The 20,599-nt window shown below is 33.2% G+C and overlaps 1 protein-coding gene across 7 annotated transcripts in view; it reads right to left on the reverse strand.

The window, feature by feature from the left end:
- RIMS1 (regulating synaptic membrane exocytosis 1) overlaps positions 1-20,599 on the reverse strand; it is a 481,216-nt gene that overhangs the window by 60,798 nt on the left and 399,819 nt on the right. For 4 of the 7 annotated variants that reach the window (XM_008568517.1, XM_008568512.1, XM_008568511.1 and 1 more), the window contains one exon: positions 2,759-2,994. The exons of 2 other annotated variants lie outside the window; for them this stretch is intronic. In XM_008568517.1, coding sequence (XP_008566739.1) covers positions 2,759-2,994 — 236 coding nt within the window. The remainder of the gene's footprint in view (positions 1-2,758; positions 2,995-20,599) is intronic. One more of the 7 variants, XM_008568513.1, reaches the window with a different exon arrangement.

Below are 20,599 nucleotides of genomic sequence, written 5' to 3' on the forward strand. Positions count from 1 at the left end.
GGTGTCTTCACGTGGGTCTCAAAGAGGCTCATTACAAGGGAAGCCCTTAATTAAATATTTTTTACATTAAACATAAGTTCTATTTTATAGACTGTCCAGCTTGTTTTAATATACAAGCAATACTATTTGCCTCCTCCAAATCTTTGATCAATTAACACTATTAGAATATTCGTAATAATTATACATTCACCTGGAGAACCCCCTTAAATGCCTTACTAGTCGGGGATTAAAGGTTTTATTTCATGTAAAAAGATATTCAAAACAATTATACTAGTGTTTATTAAAATTACATAAATACTAAATTGTTTTCTGAGGTTATGAAGCTGAAGAAGAAAGAGTTTAGGGAAAATTTTAAAAAGACTATGGATTTGTAACTATAAGAACTGTGGTATTACTGAAATGAAGGGCTGGAAATTAAGAGATGTGGGAATACCAAGCTTATTTAAAGTAGGATATCTAAGAGGATCTTTCCTTTGGGAAATTAAAATTAAGGAATATTTCTTGGGTGAGGAGGAATCTGGAAATACAGATTTGATGGTCATATGCAGGAAATGAAGCAATAAAAAATGAGATTTCTTAAAATAAGAAATACAGTTCCTATGCAAAATTATTATTTTGATGAGTCTCTACAAAAGAGACAAAATATAATCACTGCTGTAGAAAAAAAAATCACAAGGGGATATAAGAGGGAGAAAACTCAGCCTATGCACTAAAACAAAGAGGAGTGATTATTGAGGGTAATCAACATTTGTCACTTGCCTTAGAAAAATCAAAAAGAATTAAAACCTACGGACAGGTTGTCAAAAGAAAGGTAAAAGTATAATGTACAAAGAGAAACATAAAAATTTGCACCTGGAAAGTTCACAGGGGGACATCCAGTTCAACTCACCATTATATAAGCAAACTGAGTCCTAGAGAGAAGTCAGTGTTCATTCATTGTGTCATTTTGGGATAGATCTATTTTGCTATCTTGGCTTCATAAGCCAATGTCCTTTTTGTACCCATACATTGCAACCTAATCTCTGAAAGTAGGGTATTCCATGGAAGTTTTAACAATGTAACTTCTGGGAAGGTAGATATTATTTGAAAGTCAACACATGACCACAACCAGGATAAACTTTAAAATAATAAAGCAAAGAATCTGAGTGTTTCAACGACAATCATTTGAATCTGTTGCCCACAAAGATGCACCAGAAGTACAGTTTCTATGCAAAATTATTACTGTGTTTTATTCTAAGAAAATTATTCTAGTCAACTAGTGAATCACAGAGCAGGGATGGAAAGAGAGGGAGACAGAGATACAGAGAGACAGACTGTGGAAAATTGGGTGAAGAAGATAAGCCATCTCCTAAAACTACAGCCTCTCCCATAGGAAACACTGGTTTCCTTAAATGACATCAAACAACATTTCCCTTTCATCTAAATAATAAAGTATTTTGAAGTCTGGCAATCAATGTCTTCTCCACACTATAAAGTATAAACATCAAGACCAATAACTGAGAAGCACCATTACCACCAAAAAAAAAAAAAAGACAAATGAGAAATGCCTTTTACTCCTACTCTAAAGAAACCTGACCCTAAGGAAGACAAATGACTTCCCTTTGCAATAAACAGCAGAACAGCACTTCTTACCAGGATGGCAAAGAGGCAGATCTATCACAGGGATGCTGGCTAATCTAGGTTCATTCTACTCCAATGATTTTAAGACTTCTGTTTAGATAAACAGCTGTATGCACTAGGTTCAATTTCTGAATGGATCAAAATTTCCTACTTCTAATTTATTTGTCAATATATCCAGTAGAATGCATAATTTCAAATAGGTACTTTCCAGAATGCTTAGTGAGCTATACAAAGGTTTTTATGAAAGCTTTTCAGTATAAGTAAATTTTGTGACAAGGCTCTTGCTATTGAAGAACAGGAAATGCAATCAAAGGTTGTAAGAGGAGAAACAGGTACTGACAATTTAAATTGGTTCAATATTTAACTTACCTTTGGTTTTACATAGTATTGAGCACAGTAATGAGTTATCTAAAATGTCTGATCGAGTATTATGTAATTTTAAGCACTGTTTTTTTATATTTTACAATACAAAAACAGCCACTATCCCTTCTGTGTTTGCTTTTTTAATACACTGTATACCTTTGGGACATGAAGCTTTCAAGATTTATAAGCAGTGGAAAATATTTAAAGCACAAATTTGTATTAAAGCGTTTTTCTTTTCATGAATCCATTGACCCATTTTTCTAAAGTAAAGAGCACTACTGGATTTTTACTTACATTGAAGCAATAACAATACAGTTCAAGTATTATATTCATACTGTACCTTAAAGACTGTATTTCAAGTTGCACAACTGACCTTTTCTATAAAAAATATAGACATAGCCTAAATTATAAGTAATTGAATTATGGAACATTTTGAAAAGGAGAATCCTGTTGCTTTTCTTGTGTATAAATCAATTTGGATCTTTGATACTTCTTTGCATTTCCTTGCATATTTGTGAATATAGCCTTAATTTTTTTTTACCTTAAAGGAAAATATCTAACCGCTTTACAGATTAACAAACAATATCTTGTTAAGAGAGCTGCACAGAAAAAAAAAGCATACATTTAACATATTTTCAGAAACAGAAAAACAAACTTTCTTTGCAAAGGAGAACCAAATACATGCTACGATCCTATCACAAGCCATAGCATGAAGTTCAACTTTTGCCTCTTCAGCAAGAACTTGAGATGTTTGAGTTGAGTTTGCTACACTCACCTGTCTGGCTAAGTTGAGATGTGCTTCTACTCCTTCGAGACACTATGGCAACCACTTTGGCACTTAGGCTGGATCTCCGTTTTTTTCCACCTGCTCCAACTGTACCCACGGCTGTGTCGGACTGGCTGCCATCATTATGCTCCAGTGTGTACATCTCTCCACTCACACTTGTGCTCTTCGTAATGGTTCTTCCTGAAGTCCCCATCCGTCTGCCTTGCATTTTGGGGGTAAATGAACTATATTTACAAAGTAAAAACATATATGCATCCATAAATTACAGGTCAGCATAACTGAAACTCTTAATCTAATCTATTTTGAAACAATCCAGGCACATTTTTAGGGGAAAATGCCAGCTGAGAAGTAGTCCTACAGCTTCAAATACTTTAAGATCCACATCACCACCCCTGAAATATTTACTAGACATAGGTTAAATCAGTGCAATTTCAACACAGAGTAATCAATAGACTTTAAAAAAATAATAACGCAACCAATGCTATCCACAGGGAAGTAAATGTTTTGTAAATAGTTACTGTTACTTTCGGAGAAAAACTGAAAACATTAAAATCAACAAGAAAAGTTCATGTACATTCCCCAGAGAAAAATATTGTAAAAAACTCTTTGAATTTGTCACAAGACAAGTTTTAAGAAATGAAAACAGTATTTGTTCTAATTTCCCTTTGGGATACCAATACATCTTTTGTTATCTGAGGCTTCATGAGTCTAGGAAAGACTTCCAAGGAGGCAAAAAAAAATTGCATTAGAATCTTTAGAATGTTTCCCTTCCTTCTTCCTACCCTCATGCTCAGTCTGCTGCACACAAACTTTTCATCTCATTTTTCTCTTTCAGTGCTTCAAACATGCATGCTGTAGACTGAGACTTTCCTATTTTGTTCTTTTCTATCTAAACTTAAACTTGTCTATGTTCCCAGATTGTACTAGTTAATCTGAATAGTTTACCTGAATAGTTCCATTCTCCCCCAAATGAATACATTATTGTCAAGAATTTTAGGCACCATGGAAGGTAGGTAGGAAAAAAAAAAATACTTTCTATTAGCCAAAGTAAATGTATGTCTGTGAGTTGAGGAGAGGTAGGGCAGGCAAGTGAGGAGCACAGGTGCTAGGATTCTTAGTCTTTTAAATCTTTACATTGCATATGTAGCTGTATTATATTCATCTAGGCTGGCCCTTTTTTTTTTTTTTTTTGTCTTTTGTCTTTTTCCGTGTCCGGCAACGGATCGCAACCCTCAGTGTTGCCCCCGTACTGGACCGGGGACTGGCAACGGGATCGCAACTCTCGGTGTTGCTCCCGCGCCTCGCTCAGCCAGTGAGCGGGAACCGGTCCGTATGTGGGATCCGAACCCTCGGGCGGGAGCGCCGCCGCGCTTCCCAAGCGGCGCACTATCCAGTGCGCCACCGGGCCGGCCCAAGGCTGGCCCTTTTTTGTCCAATGAAGACTTGGTGTGATATATCTGAAATGACCCTTTCAATTTTATGTTTCCTTAAAAAATTTGCAAACATTGACTTATATGACCCTTACCACAATCTTGCTCTTCCTCATTTTCTATTTTTTGTTATGAACTACAAAATGCACATTAGCTAATATAGTATCTCTTAACAGGGATGATATAATACATGAGTCAGAATAAATCCTAACATGATTACAAATGATAAAATAGGAAGTCTTGGGATTACATAACATGTTCTTGGTTACATTTATGAGTATTTAAATTGAAAGAGAACTTGGTATAAGGTAAATTCAGGAAGGTGGGAGGGCAAGATCAGGAGAGCTGATAAGCTATAGAAAAGATAAGGATCCTATATGAATTGTGAATTGAAAATTGAGATCTCTATTTGATGGGAATAATTCAGAATTTTTAATTCTTACTTGCTTTACTTGAATTGGTCTACATCAAAATTCCAATAATATTAAGATATCTTACTCTTGCAATTTATTCCAAAACAGCTTTTCATTAACTCAAAGTTTGAAGAGTCATTTGCAAATCTGATAATTTTGCTATGCATTCTATGCAGTTATTTTTCAAAACATTAATGAGAATATTACATATGAACAGTCCAAAACTGATTCCTGTGGGATTTCTATTCTCAACTCCAATGGACTTAGTCTCCTGATAAATATTACAGTCAATTTTTCCTGTGTCCTCACAAATTTACTTGATCGTATTATTTAAGTCTGACACCCTCCTTAAGCCTACTTTTATTACCTGCTTTTTCTACTACTTTACTTGCAGAATTCTGTTGGAGGATCTGCAGAATGTGAGGATTTAGTCATAATGTCCATCTTCAATCGAACACCTACAACTGAGAAATTGGTGTTTTGTTTTTTTCTTCATTTCACATCAATCCTTTTGGCGCACTCCCCACAGTGGTTGTTGAAAACTATCTTCTGTTGTTTTTATTTTTAACTTTATAGTAAAGTATGGATTAATTAATATGAACCTTTTCTTTCCCCATTATTTCCATAAAAATGGAATTATATCACAGCTCTCAGTTTGCATTTTAAAAATCACCCCACAAAAAATACTATTTTGAAATTCTAGACAATGTTCTTTAGGTTATAGTGAAGTTTAAACATGCAGGAAAATGTCTTCTATCATATTCCTATCATGAAAATTTATTTAAGATGAACTGGTAAGATTCAAAACATTTTCATGGACATTTAATTATAGCAATGAAAAGTTCTACAATACTGACAAATAAAAGTTCTGAAGAAACAGGGAAATCTGTATATTAAGTGTTAAATTTTGAGGGGGGTTAAGAAGTTATATTAAAAACTATTTTGTCAATACATAATATGGTATGATTTTTCCTCAAAAAATGGAATATTTGTTTTGATGATATGAGGGCATGCATAGCTTCCTAAAGAATCTGGAATACCGTAATGTTCAATGAGAACATGATAAGGCATTTCCAATTCTTCTGTTTACCTAATTGATCAAGGAGGTTTGGGGAATCTGATCAAATTAATGTAAACAATCCAAAGACCACTAGTTTAGCACCATTATGCCTTCCACCACCACCACCCTCTGCCATATCATAGCCTTTTATTAGTTCTGCTTCTGTTGTTTGAAAAACTATTCCTAGAATGTATGTGTGACTGAATCATTTAAGATGTATTTTAAGACTTTCTGCTTTATAAAGCTTCTCAGGGTCTCTGTAGCATCATGACTATGGTCTCCTGGCCCTTTGTTTTCTATTTTGTACTGGTTATATTCAGATTCTGGTATTTTATATCAGCACACACCTTATGCATCACTAAATTTCCTACAGCACCATTTCCATTGCTGAATGAGTGGACTTATGAGAAGTAAAAAATTGTGATGAGTATACAAATAGACTGTGATATAACCCACCTTTAAAAATCAATCAAAATAACCCCTACCTTTCTTCTTTGATTCTCATTCTCTCTCCAGCTACTGACTTTTTGTTGAAAAACCTCTTCAAGGAGTTCTGTGTACATCTTCTCCTCCTATTCTCTTCTTAACCAATCTGAATCATACTTTTTCCCTACCAATTCACTAAAACTGCCTTTTTTTTCAAATTCACCAATGACTCCACATAGCAAAATCCTGTCACTTCTCAGTCTTTATCCTTCTGACCTCTCAATATGTCATGCATTTGACAAAGCATTTGATTTTCATGGTCTTGAAATAATTTATCCTCATAGACTTTCCAAAATTGTGCCTCAATGACAGGATCCTTATCTTCTTTATCATTAAATATTGGAGTTCTTCAGTGCGCAGCTATTTGATCTATATTCTTCCATATGAAACTAACTTCATAGATGGTTCACCTTGTCCCAAGCTTTACATACTATCTATATATTGCAGATGCCTATTGTTTTTCTCCACTTTGTATTCAGCCCTGAACTTCACATTTATATATCTAGCTATCAACTGACATCCCTGCTTGGATATGTCTAATAAGGATCTCAAACACAAAGTGGTCAACCCAACAACAACAACAACAAAACACCTGCTTCCTCTCTAATCTTCCATATCACATTAAAGACATCCATTCATCTAACTGCTCAGGGTAATCATTGCTTCGGAGAAAGAAAAAAATATTCAAACTTGGAACTAAGAACCCCCAACCCCTGAAAGGGCTCTCTTACCTTTCAATGCCATGTGTGAGCATTACTCACCAAGCCCACCAAAGGGTTATTAGATTCTCTATGGAAATGCAAAAATTTTAACTTACTATTTACTCTCAAAATTATGGTCCAAACATTTTATAACTCTGTAAAGCTAGATGTTAATTTAAAAAAAACTGATGAGAGGCAAATGATTACTACCTAGTAGAGAGGATAACCCTATAGATAATGATTTTATTAACCTAGAGCACATTATCCAGTTTTGATCTAATTTAGTAATCTTATTCCTGTTTTCCTTTTCTTCCCAATGACTATATATGTATATATAAGTACATTGGTTTCTTGGATCATCTTTGGAACCAGTTGTCATCCTGTTGGTTTTTTCACTGATGAGTTAATTAAAACTTAAGCATTTGCTATCTTTTTTTTTGATAATTATGTTTTGATAATGTTGGAAGTCTCACCAAAGTAGCTCAAATGGACTCCCTACTTTAGCCTTAAGCTGTGTTGTCCAAGCAGGGGACCCCATGGACTCTAAGCCCAAGGATGCCTTGCCTTTGTCTACAGATTTAATCTCAAGAGGCAACAGAACAGTCTTCTGATTCTGTTTTCTTTTTTATGACTCTTTTTTTTATATATGTTTTTTGTTTGTTTCTGGTTCTGGTTCTTGCAAATTTTTGCTTTGCTTGTGACTAATAATACATTTCCAACAAGAATAGGGAATCCATTTGCAGATGAAATCTGTTGGATGGCAGACATCAGAGACATATTGAAAACTGGGTGACAGATGACAGAAAATCTGGTTTGTTAGCCTTTTTACATGTCTGTTTATTTGTATGCTACTAAAAGCTCACAATACTGAGAAAAATGTTTGTGATCACTAATAGAACAGCCCTTTAAAGTCTGGGCTTAGGTTTCCATGTTAATTTTGGCTCTGTGGCTGGGTGGTAAAATTTAAGCTGCTAGATCTCTGTACTAATAATTGTCTTTTCAACTGGTGATGAAAATCTCTTACTTTGTGTGAACCATAGCAATAGCTGTCCAAGCAGACAGATATTAGGTCCTAAGAAATCGTAAATTTAATAATGCTCCCCTTCTGATTCATCTACAGAGATTAATAAATACTTACATAATTTTAATATAGAGAACTAAAGAATCCCCAAAGAAGAAAGAAACTGGACTTCTAATACTTAGAATATTATGGCCTTTTAAGAAAAATCCATTCTTAAGAAATTGCTAATTAGGAAGAATTTTAATATAAGAATTTAAAATCTGCAATCAAAGTGAATCCTTGGATATATCAAAATAATTTGATAATTTTGGCTTAACAACAGCTTTATGAAAACCACAATGGAATTCCACATCATATGCACTAGGATGGCTATAATCAAAAAAAGACGATAACAAGTATTGACAAGAATATGGAGAAATTGGAAACTTCAACATTACTGATGGGAATGTTAAATGATGCAGGCTCTTTGGAAAATAGTTTGACACTTTAGTTAAACATAAATATAGTTACTCAGAGTTACCATATGACGCAGTTTGGTCTTTTCCAGTTTGGATGCCCTTTATTTCTTTTTCTTGCCTGACTGCTCTGGCTAATACTTCCAATACTATGTTCAAAAGGAATGGTGAGAGTGGAGATCCTTGTCTTGTTTCTGTTCTTAAAGGAAAAGCTTTCAGTTTTGCACCATTCAGGATGATGTTGATGATGGGTTTGTCACATATGGCTTTTACTGTGTTGAGATATTTTCTTTCTATACCATTGTTGAGGGTCTTTATCTTGAAGGGATGCTGAATTTTGTCAAATGCTTTTTCTCAGTCTATTGAGATAACGATATTTTTTTGCCCTTGCTTTTGTTGATGGGATGTATCACATTTATTGATTTGCATAAGTTGAACCATCCTTGCATCCTGACATGAATCCCACTTGATCATGGTGTATAACCTTTTTGACGTGCTGTTGTATTGTTTGCTAATATCTTTTTGAAGATTTTTGTGTCTAGGTTCAACAAAGATATTGGCCTGTAGTTTTCTTTTTTTGTTGTGTCTTTGTCTGGTATTGGTATAAGGGTGATCTTGGCCTCAGAATAAATTTGGAAGAATGGTCTGTTTCAATTTTTTGGAACAGTTTGAGAAGGAATGCTGGTAATTCCTTTTTAAAGGTTTGGTAGATTCAGTGGTGAAGCCATCTGGTCCTGGGCTTTTCTTTGCTGGGAGACTAGTGATTACTGCTTTAATCTCATTGCTTGTTATTGGTCTGTTCAGGTTTTATATTTCTTCTTGGTTTGGTCTCAGTAGCTTGTATGTGTCCAGAAATTTATCCATTTCCTCCAGGTTTTTGAACTTTTTGGTGTATAGCTGGTCATAATAGTGTCAAATGATTCTTTGCATTTCTGTGATATCAGTTGTAATGTCTCCTTTATCATTTCATATATTTGTTATTTGGGTCTTCTCTCTTCTTTTTTTAGTCAGTCTGGCCAATTGCTTGTCTATTTGATTTATCTTCTCAAAAAACCAATTTTTGTTTCATTGATTTTTTGTATCATTATTTTGGTCTCTATTTCATTTAGTTCTGCTCTGATCTTAACTATTTATCAACATCTACTAGTTTGGGGATTACATCGTTCTCATTTTTCTAGTTCTTTGACATTTAAACTTAGGTTGTTTATCTGAAGTCTGCTGTAGACTGGACACCCACCACCCCCAGCCTTATTGAAGCTTCATCCCCACTGTAACTGTTGAGGGTGGTTAATCCTAATAATAGGATTACCGTAAGGTAATTGAAAGGTAGAGACTTAAAGAGATGATTAGATTCTAGGACAATACCCTAGTGAATGGATTAAAAATGGCAGTCAGGGAAGTGGTTCTGAGGGCTTTAAAAGTAGAGAACAAGTTAGTCTCTCTCTGCTTCCACCATCTTTCAGTGTGAGACCTCTGGGTTGCTGTTGTCACCCCAGATGGACTTTGGACTTCCCAGCCTCAGAAACTGTAAGCGATAATTAAAAAAAAATTTTTTTTCTTTATAAATCAACTGGTTCCAGGTATTTTGTTATAAGTAACAGAAATGGATCAATAGAAAGTCTTTCTATTTTTTTGGATGTAAGCACTTAGTGCAATAAACTTCCCTCTTAGTACTGCTTGTGAAGTATCCCACAGGTTTTGGTAAGTTTTACCTGTATTTTCATTAGTTTCAAGGAATTTTTTGATGTCCTGCTTTATTTCTTCTTTGACTCACTCGTTGTTCAGTAGCATGTTGTTTAATTTCCATGAATTGTGTAGTTTCCATAGTTCTGTTTGTTGTGAATTTCTATATTTTCATTGTGATCTGAAAATATACTTGATATGATTTCAATATTTTTAAATTTGTTCAGACTTAATTTGTGACCTAACATGTGGTCTATCTTGGAGAATAATCTGTGTGTTGACAAGAAGAATGTATTTTCCATTGCTGTTGGATGAAATGTTCTGTATATGTCTGTCAAGTCCATTTGATCTAAGGTGGTGCTTAAATCCAGAATTTCTCTTTCTCCAGAACCACTCTCATAAAGAGAATAGCATGTTAAAGTCCCCAACTATTACTGTGTTGGGGTCTGTTTTTCCCCTTAGTTCCAATAACAGCTGCTTTATATTTCTGGGTGCTCTGATGTTGAGTGTATATATATATATTTATGATTGTTAAATCTTCTTGCTTCATTGATCCAATTATCTTTATATAATGTCCATCTTTGTCTCTTTTTATAGTTCTTGTTTTGAAGTCTATTTTATCTGATATGAGTATGGCAATTTCTGCTTGTTTTTGGTTTCTATTTGCATGAAATATCTTTTTTCCATCCCTTTACTATTAGTCTATATGTGTCATTATTGGTGAAGTGAATTTCTTGCAGGCAACATAAGAGTTGGGTCAAGTTTTTTAATACATTCAGCCCGTATATATCTTTTAAGTGGGGAATTTAGTCCTTTAACATTCAGGGTTGTTATTGAAAGGTATTGCTTTATTCCTGCCATTTTGTTAATTTCTTTATGGTTGTTTTATATTTCGTATGTTTCTTTCTTTCCCTTTTGTTGTTTATCTTTGCTGTTGGATTTTTTTGGAGAGTAAAATAATATTCTTTCTCTTTCTCATTTGCATATCTGTTCCATTAGCAGTTTTTATTCTCTCTCATGTATTTATGGTGACCTATGACATGATCCTATATATAGAAAAACCTAAAACCTCTACTGGAAAACTCCCAGAGCTGATAAATGAATTCAATAAAGTTTCAGGATGCAAAACCAATACACGAAAATCAATAGCATCACTAAAAACAAACAAGAAGAAAGAGAAATCAAGAAAGCAAACCCATTACAATAGCGACCAAAAGAATAAAAATTTGGGAATAAACTTAACCAAAAAGATGAAAGATGTCTACAATGAGAACTACAAAATTTGCGGAAATAAATTAAAGAGGACATCAAAAGACAGAAAGACATTCCTTGTTTATGGATTGGAAGAATTAATGTGAAATGCCCATACTACCCAAAGCAATCTACATATTCAATGCAATCCCCATCAAAATATCAATGAAATTCTTCACAGAAAGAAAAAAAAAATCCTAACATTCATATGGAATAACAAAAGACCCTGAATAGCAAAATCAATCCAGAAGAACTAACTAACTAAATAAATAAATAAGAAATAAGAAAAATAAAGCCATAGGCATTATACTACTTGACTTCAAATTGTACTACACAGCTGTAGTAACCAAAGCAGCATGATACTGGCATAAAAACAGACACACAGACCAATGAAATAGAATAGAAAACCAAGAAATCAACCTACATACTTACAGCCAACTGATCTTTCACAAGGGCACCAAGAACATACATATGGGAAAAGACAATATCTTCAATAAATAGTGCTGGGAAAACCAGATATCCATGTGTAGAAGAATGAAACTGACCCGTACCTCTTGCCATATACCAAAACCAACTCAAAATGGATTAAAGACCGAAGTATAAGACCTGAAACTATAACACTCCCAGAAGAAAACATAAGGAAACATTTCAGGACACAGGACTGGGCAAAGACTCTATCAATAAGATCCCAAAAGCAGAAGCAACAAAAGAAAAAATAAATGGTAATTATATCAAACTAAAAAGCTCTGTACAGCAAAAGAAACAATCAACAAAGTGAAAAAACAACCTATTGAATGGGAGAAAATATTTGCAAAACATATATCTGACAAGGGATATCCAGAATATGCGAGGAACTCAAACAACTTCACAATAAAAAAAATAATCCAATTAAAAAATTAGCAAAGCAGCTAAATATACATCATTCAAAGGAAGACATTGAAAAAAATGCTCAACATCACTAATCATCAGGAAAATGCAAATCAAAATCACACCGAGATATGATTCCACCCAAGCTGGACAGGTTATTATGAAAAAGACTGAGAATAACAAATGTTGGTGAGGATGTGAAGAAAAAGGAACTCTTCTACATTGTTGGTGGGATTGTAAATTAGTACAGTCATTAGGGAAAACAGTATGGAGGTCTCTAAAACAACTACAGCTCTCTGCCATACAATCCAGCAATCCCACTTCTGATTATGTACTCAAAAGTATGGAAATCATCATGTCAAAGGGATACCTACACTCCCGTGTTCACCTCAGCTCTACTTATAATAGCCAAGATATGGAACCAACCTAAATGTCCATCAGTGGACAACTGGATAAGGAAAATGTGTTATATATACACCATGGAATACTATTCTGCCATAAAAAAGAATAAAATTCTGACATTCACAGCAACATGGATGAGCTTGGAGACAATTATATTAAGTGAAATAAGCCAGGCACAGAAAGAGAAATAATGCATATCGTCACTCATAAGTAAAACTAAGAAACAAGAAAAGAAAGAAAGACCATAATAAAACATTGAACTTTCTGGAGAGAACAGACATACAGTTACTACAGGTGGGAAAGGGGAAGATGGAGAGGGAATAGGGAGTAATTGGGTAAGGGACACAAAAATGTAATTATGATTTGTAATGATGAACATTCTAATAATATTTATTCAATCATCACATACTGACAGTCTACTCTGTACACCATAAATATGTATAATAAAAACAATAAAAATTAAACAAACAAAAAATCAAAAGTTAGACACAGAGTTACCATATGGCTTGGCAATTAACTTCTTGTATATTCAGAGAATTGAAAACATATATCCACACAGTTACATGTAAATATTTACATTAACATTATTTATAACAGTTAAAAAGTGGAAACCACTCAAATGCATATCAACTGATGAATGGAGAAACAAAATATGGTATATCCATACAATGGGATATTATCAAGCATTAAAAAGGAATAGAATACTGATGTTATAATGTGCATGAAGTTGAAAACATTACAGTACATGAAAGAAGACAGATACAAAACTCCTACATATTGTATGATTCCATTTAAATGAAATGTCTAATAGTCCAGTCATCAAATCCATAAAAACAGAATGTAGATGAGTTGTTGTCAAGGGTAGAGGAGAGGGAATCAGGAATGACTACTAAAGGATGGAGGTTTCTTTTGAGGGATGATAAAGTTCTGGAACTAGATAGTGGCAATGGTTGTACAACTTTGTGAATATATTAAAAACTACTGAATTGTACACTTTAAAAGAGTGAATTTTATGTTATGTGAATTATATCTCAATTTTTTTAAAAAAGAGTTTTATGTCTTCTCCCAGATTTTAAAAGTGGTATGAAAGCACAAAATTTTGTTTTGGTTTTTAAGACTTTGGTTTTCTCATGAACAGACTAGTTAATCTGAAATTCCTAAACTTCCTATACTGGTTTTAGTTAATGCATAAGCTAACATTTCTTCAATGATGTATAAGATTATGAAAAATATAAAATGATATAATAACTAAACTGAAGTATAATTCTGGAAAAAAACCCTCTGTATTAATATTAAATTTAATTAATGAATAAAACAATCTTTGTTTCTAATACAACAGTATTTTGTTGAGAACAAATTTCATCAGGAATGACAAGACAATTATTAAGGGACAAGAGTAAAACCAGCACTTACAAAGCTTGAACATGAAACTGGCCTGGTATTTCTTCTATGGCTTATGGGATCTTGGAAATATAGATAGTAAAGAACATCAGACCCTGAACTTTATCAGAATTTGGGGGACCTAATACTAATAGGTGCTGGAATAATTATATTTGGTAGAAATAATTATATAGGTGGTAGAAAATCTATACACATTCAATCAAATCAAAGATGCCACTAGTATTGACATTTTATTATGTAATTTTTAAGAAAGAAAAAATGCTGTTAATTAAACTTTGACATGCTGTCAATTGTACAAATATGTACTGCTTTCATAGATGGTAAAATACAAACTAGTAATGTGATTCCTAGAACCAATTATAGTAATAGTCAATAGAGAAACTTATTTTAAAGAAGAATTTTTTTACAAAAGATTGATAAAATTAAATTAAGACATCATGAACTCATTTTCTCTAACACAGACTATAAAGACCTCTGTTATCTATAGATACAGAAGTGATGGATCATATAAGATGATCAAACCTGCACCCTTAGTTCCCAGATTTTGGCTCATTATTCTGGCATAAAGTAGTTGGCACAAAATTTTGGAATAGGATGAAAAGATATAGGCCTAAATTATTATCCCCTTAGAAAGTTAGAATGCTTTCAGGAAAGACATGAGGAGAAATTTAAAGATGGTTCTTACTCTTAAATTAATGACAAACAGCTTAAAAACAATTATAATCAATTTATAAGTACTCAACCCACCAAAGGAACCTAGAGGTCTACCATGACCCCACTGTAATCTTAAAACCCTTAAAGTAACATAGACATAATAATATACATATAAGGCTGTAATACACATAAGTTCACAATTCTGTTTACAAAAATGTTATAAGTTAAATAACACAAATTATTTGAGTCCTACACTTAAGGTTGGATCAATACACAAATTCCTAATCAAAAATGGTAGACATGAACAGGAATTTGCTGTTCAATATTAAGAGGCCATCCCCAGGCATCTATCTCATAATTTCCAGTGGCTATAATAAAGAGACTGATGTGTGATAATCAAGAAGGCATCAAATAAAGGTAGAGCTATTTTGACAATAAGCTCAGTTAGAACTGAGGAGTGCACTCAAATTAGATCATTATTTATATTCAATCCCTTCAAGTAGGCCAGACTTTCAGAAGTAATGACTTCTGTGTAATTTTCAATTTCACTCCCACATACATGTGTTATTTTGATGAGGCTATAAGTAGTCTTCTGTACTCAGGTCTTATACACGTTTTCTTAGTTCATTTCTAGGTCTTAGATTTACTTCTCGGTATTTCATGTTTCTTATTATATTATATTAATGGCATTTTAAAAATTTCATTTCCTAAGGTTTGTACATAAAAATACAATTGCTTTTCATATACTGACCTTATATCCAGTAACTTGGCTAAATTCACTTATTAATTCTAATCATTGTTTTGTAGATTCTTTGGGGTTTTCCATATGCACAATCATATAAATTGTGAACAAGGACAGTTTTAATTCATTTCCAATCTTTATAGCTTTTATCTATTCATTTTATCTTGCTATGCTGTCATACTGCCATGTCCAACACTGGCTAGAACCCTCTGAATAATGTTTAATAGAAGGTGTGAGAGTGACCTCAGTGAACTCTGAAGTAAAGTGTTTAGTATATAAAGAGTGTGTTATTTATTTTAGATAATCTTTATCATGTTAAGAAAGTTCTTTTCTTAGTTTGCTAAGCTTTTTAAAAATCATATTGTGTGTTGAATTTTATCAAATTCTTTTTTCTGTATTTATTGAGATAAACATGATTTCTTTTATTATCTAATGAATTACATAGAAAGAACGTTAAAGGCATCTTGTATATATGGAACAAAAACAAAACTGGTCATAACATATTCATTCTCTCTCACTTGTGCTCTCTATCTATCTATCTATCTATCTATCTATCTATCTATCTATCTATCTATCTATCTATCTATCTATCTATCTATCTATCTATCTATCTATCTATCTATCTATCTATCTATCTATCTATCTATCTATCTATCTATCTATCTATCTATCTATCTATCTATCTATCTATCTATCTATCTATCTATCTATCTATCTATCTATCTATCTATCTATCTATCTATCTATCTATCTATCTATCTATCTATCTATCTATCTATCTATCTATCTATCTATCTATCTATCTATCTATCTATCTATCTATCTATCTATCATTTCTATGATTTCTCTCTACCTATAATCTCTATCATCTCTATCTATCATCTATTGATTTATCTCAATTCAATTATGCTGAAATTTTGTTTGGAGCTTCTTTGCCTATTTTAATGAGAAATTTTGGCCTGTTTTTCCTGTCTTGTAATGTCCTTACCAAATTTATCAGGGATAGACTGGCCTCACAAAAAAGAGTTTGGAAGTTTCTCCATTTGAGTCTCTGGAAAAATTTCTGTACTACTGAAAGTATTTATTCCATAAATATTTGGAATAATTTATCAGTGAATCTACCTGGGTTAGGAATTTTCTTTGTGGGAAGGTTTAAAATTATAGAATCTTTTTTTAAAAAATAAAAATAGGACTCTCTAGATTTCTTATTTATTTTTATGTCATTTTCAGTAAATTGTGCTTTTAAAGAAATTTGTATATTTCATCTAAGTCAGGGTGAGGCAATTTTTTTTTTTGTAAAGAGCCAGACAATAAATATATATATATTTTTTTGTCTTTTTCGTGACCGGTAAGGGGATTGCAACCCTTGGTGTGGTGTTGCCCACACCGCGCTCAGCCAGTGAGCGTACCAGCCATTCCTATGTAGGATCCGAACCCGCAGTGGGAGCGTTGCTTCGCTCCCAGTGCCACACTCTACTGAGTGCGCCACGGGCTCGGCCCAATAAATATTTTAAGCTTTGTGCGCCATACTGCCTCTGTTGCAACTACTCAACTTTTCTGTTATGGTGGCAAAACAGCCACAGACAATATATGTGCAACTGGGCATAGATGTGTTCCAAAAAGCCTTTATTCACAAAAATAGGCAGTGGATCAGATTTACCCTGTTGGCAATAGTTTCCTCACCCTGATCTGAGTTGCAAAACTTATTGACATAAAGGTGTCCATAATATCATTTAGGTATCTGTGTAACCTGTATTGATATCTTCCTTTCTCATTCTATAATACTGATAATTTGTATTCAGTCCACTTACTTTTGATGCAGCTACTTATATAGCTAGAGGTAAGTGTACCACTTGCTGTTTATTTTTAATCATCCTATCATCTCATCCCATCCATGTTTGTTCTTTTACTTTCTCCTTTTTGTCTAATTAAATTAGGTATTTTTATTTTTCCACTGTTTCTCACTATTAGCATCTGAGTTGTCCATTCTTTTGTTATTCTATTGCTGACTACCCTAAAGACTAAAGTATGTACTTTGACTTACTAAAATATTCCTTAAATTACAATATTTTTAACCACTTTCAGGCTAATGCAAGAACTGTACAAGAACTTAATTACATTTACTCCCTCTCACCTTTCATAGAGGCATTTTACATATTTTTACTTCTACATATATTTTTTAACTACCACAAGATGTTTTTATTGTTATCATTAACTCTTTCTAGTGTTCTTTAGTCTTTTCTCAAGTTTAGTATTTCCCACTGAAGACATTTTTCTTCAACATAAATAATTCCATTAGTATTTTTTGTTGTGTAGGTCTGTTGATGAATTCTTAGTTGTTTTATCTATCTATCCATTCATTTATTTATTTTCTAAAAGATATTTTGCTGGGTAATATTTACTAAGCATAAAATAATAGTCTGAAAGTTTCTGTTTTTTTTTTTTTTTTCTTTCAGCATTCTTTTTTATTTTTTGGTCATTTCATTGATTTGGTGCTTCAAAACATTTGTTGAAATTTCAGCCGAAGTCTTATATTTGGTTCCCTGAAGATAATATCTTTTTTTTCTCTGAGACTCTTTTCTGAAATGTTATTTCTTTAGATTTCTGTGCTTTTATTATGATATTGCTGTATTTTTTTTCCTCTTCATATATTGTGGAGTTTGTAAAGTTTTTGGATTTGTAATTTAATGTCTTTTATCAGTTCTGGAAAATTCTCAGCCAGTATCTTAGCATTCAAGTACTTCTTCTGCCATTTCCTCTTCTTTTGGGACTCCATGTATATATAAGGACCATGTTCCTCATGGCTCTTATATTCTCCTCCAATTTCTCCCTTTCTTTCCTCTCTGTGCATTGATTTATATACTTTCTACAGACGGGATCACTAATCCTGTTTTGCTGTTTCTAATATGCCATTAAACCCACTTATTAATTTTTTTGTATACTTTTAGTTTTAGAATTATCATTTAATTTTTAAAATGGATTTTATATCTCTGCTGAACACATCTATCCTCCTTTGGATTCCTGAGCATATTAATCATGGATATTTTAAAGTCCCTATTTGATAACTCTTTTGTTAGATTTTAGTCTGTCCTTTTTTCTTTTGTAATTGACTCACAAATTTTTATTAGATGCCAAACATTGTGGACAAATACCTGTAGAGGCTCTGGATGATATTATTTTCCTCCAAAAAGGGCAAAATTTTCTTTTGGTTGGCCAATTTCCTGTACAGAGATGTGTTTAAAGCTTAGCGCCATTACACATAGGGTGCAACATTTATTCCCACAGTTTGGCCCTTCTGAGATTTGTACAGAAAGCCAAAGGTGTTTATTGAGCCCCTCTAACTCTGGGGAACTTGAAGTCCAATCTATGTCTCCCCAGCACCAGGCAGCTGTTGGAATCTGTGCTTGGCTCTTCAGCCTTGCAGCTACCACTCTTTGTTTGGTTTCTTGGAATCTTTCCTTGTGCATACACAGCTCAGAAGTCAACAAATTAGGGAAATCTTTAGCAAATTTTGAAGCCTTCCATCTACAATTCCCAACTTCTCTGTCAGTTTCTAAATTGTGACATCTATTTTTTCAGCCTAGTAAAATCACTGCATTCTGCTTAGGCTCTATTATTCCATATCACCAATTTGCAAAGTCTCCTCAGAGGAAACTGGTCAACTTAGCACTTACCTTGTGTTCTTTCCTTCTTTCAAAGATTTGAGCTCCTCAAATTTCTGCCTGCTTTGTTGTTCCCAAATGCCATTAACAGTTTTTTGTTATTGTTTGCTCTTGTTTAGCTTTTATAGTTTTGTATTTGGGAAAGTTAGTTTGATAGAAGCTATGTGGTCATGCCTGGAACTGTGACGGTGTTATATTATTGCCTATTTTTGAATAAGGGTAGAATTATTTAGATCAGTCATGTTGCTATCAAAATCCTCATAGGGTTAGTAATGAAGACATATGTATTATGATTGCACTATAGCAATTTATTTCTTTGCAAACTCCACTAAATAGCTTTCCCATATTATCCCTATATCAGTTCCCTAATACCCAGCTTCTGCCACAGAATGGCAGATCTGTGATGCTCCACTTGAGTCGATATCATATGCTATTCTGAGTGTTCTAGGGCTAAAACTTTCCTAGTTCTCACAAATTCTAGATGGGAATCTCTGTTGGGCTTTTTAAGACTGTGACATTTATTTTAGGGAACCGTACATTCTATTTAACAGCTGAATAAGTCAGCATCCACTCTTGGCATTTACCCTCATTTTGGTTTAGATTTCACTGAATTTCAAATCTGTTTTCTATAGTTTATGATTTGGGAATGTGATTGTCCCCTGGTTTTATGTTAGATGAAGTTTTTAGTCTTTTTCTTAAAAAATTAGAGAGGAGTAAAAACACCTGGTCTCTGTAATCTTAAATCTGCAATCATTAGGTCTATTTGGGAAGTAAAATCAATAGGAACTAATGACTCATTTTAACATGCATTCTCAGTGGGAACGATATTGCCCCCAAAAGGTGATAACTGGTTCTTGGTGGGAGGGGAAATAACAAAAAAATTTAAACAATACAATGGTTTGTGGTCCTCCATAGGGTCACAATATATAAACACAGTGTATCTGTAGTATTAAAATTTCATGTGGGAATGGAAATTAGAAAAAGAACATCTAAAAAGTTCCTTAAGGGGCTGATGATAAAATAAAGATGAGAAACACTGAACTAGAAGGAAAACTGGGAAGAGTTAAAAATTAGGGTGGCTTCCAGTTTTTAATTTGGGAACTGGGTGTAAAATGAAGTGGAAATAACATAATTATTCTATTCAAATAGTAAACAATCAGATACTGTTTTTTATATTTTTTCTAAGAAATGTTGCTTAGGGATCTTAACGACTACAAACAGCCAGATAAAAATATACATCCTTATGTATTTCCAATCTATTATAAATGCAATTTCATGTGTGTATGTGTGTGTGTGTGTGTATCTGTGTGTAAAAATACACAGACACATAGTTCAACAAAAGCGGGTGTACAATATTCAGTGAATACCAAAACATGTGAAAATAATCTTTTACATAATGTATGAATCGTAAAATTGTATAAATGAGTCACAAATGATGATGTCATAAATTGAAGATGAACACATATTTTCTTGATATATCTGGTTTAGTTTACAAAGAAACAAAGAAGACAACTAATTATTTTGGGTGATTCAGATAATTTTGAAAATATTTCCCCTAATTATAGGAAACGAGCATAATGTCTTCCTGAGGATCCTTCAAG

Source organism: Galeopterus variegatus, unplaced genomic scaffold (assembly GCF_000696425.1).
Source record: "Galeopterus variegatus unplaced genomic scaffold, G_variegatus-3.0.2 Scaffold419, whole genome shotgun sequence".
In the NCBI taxonomy this organism is placed as follows: Eukaryota; Metazoa; Chordata; class Mammalia; order Dermoptera; family Cynocephalidae; genus Galeopterus; species Galeopterus variegatus.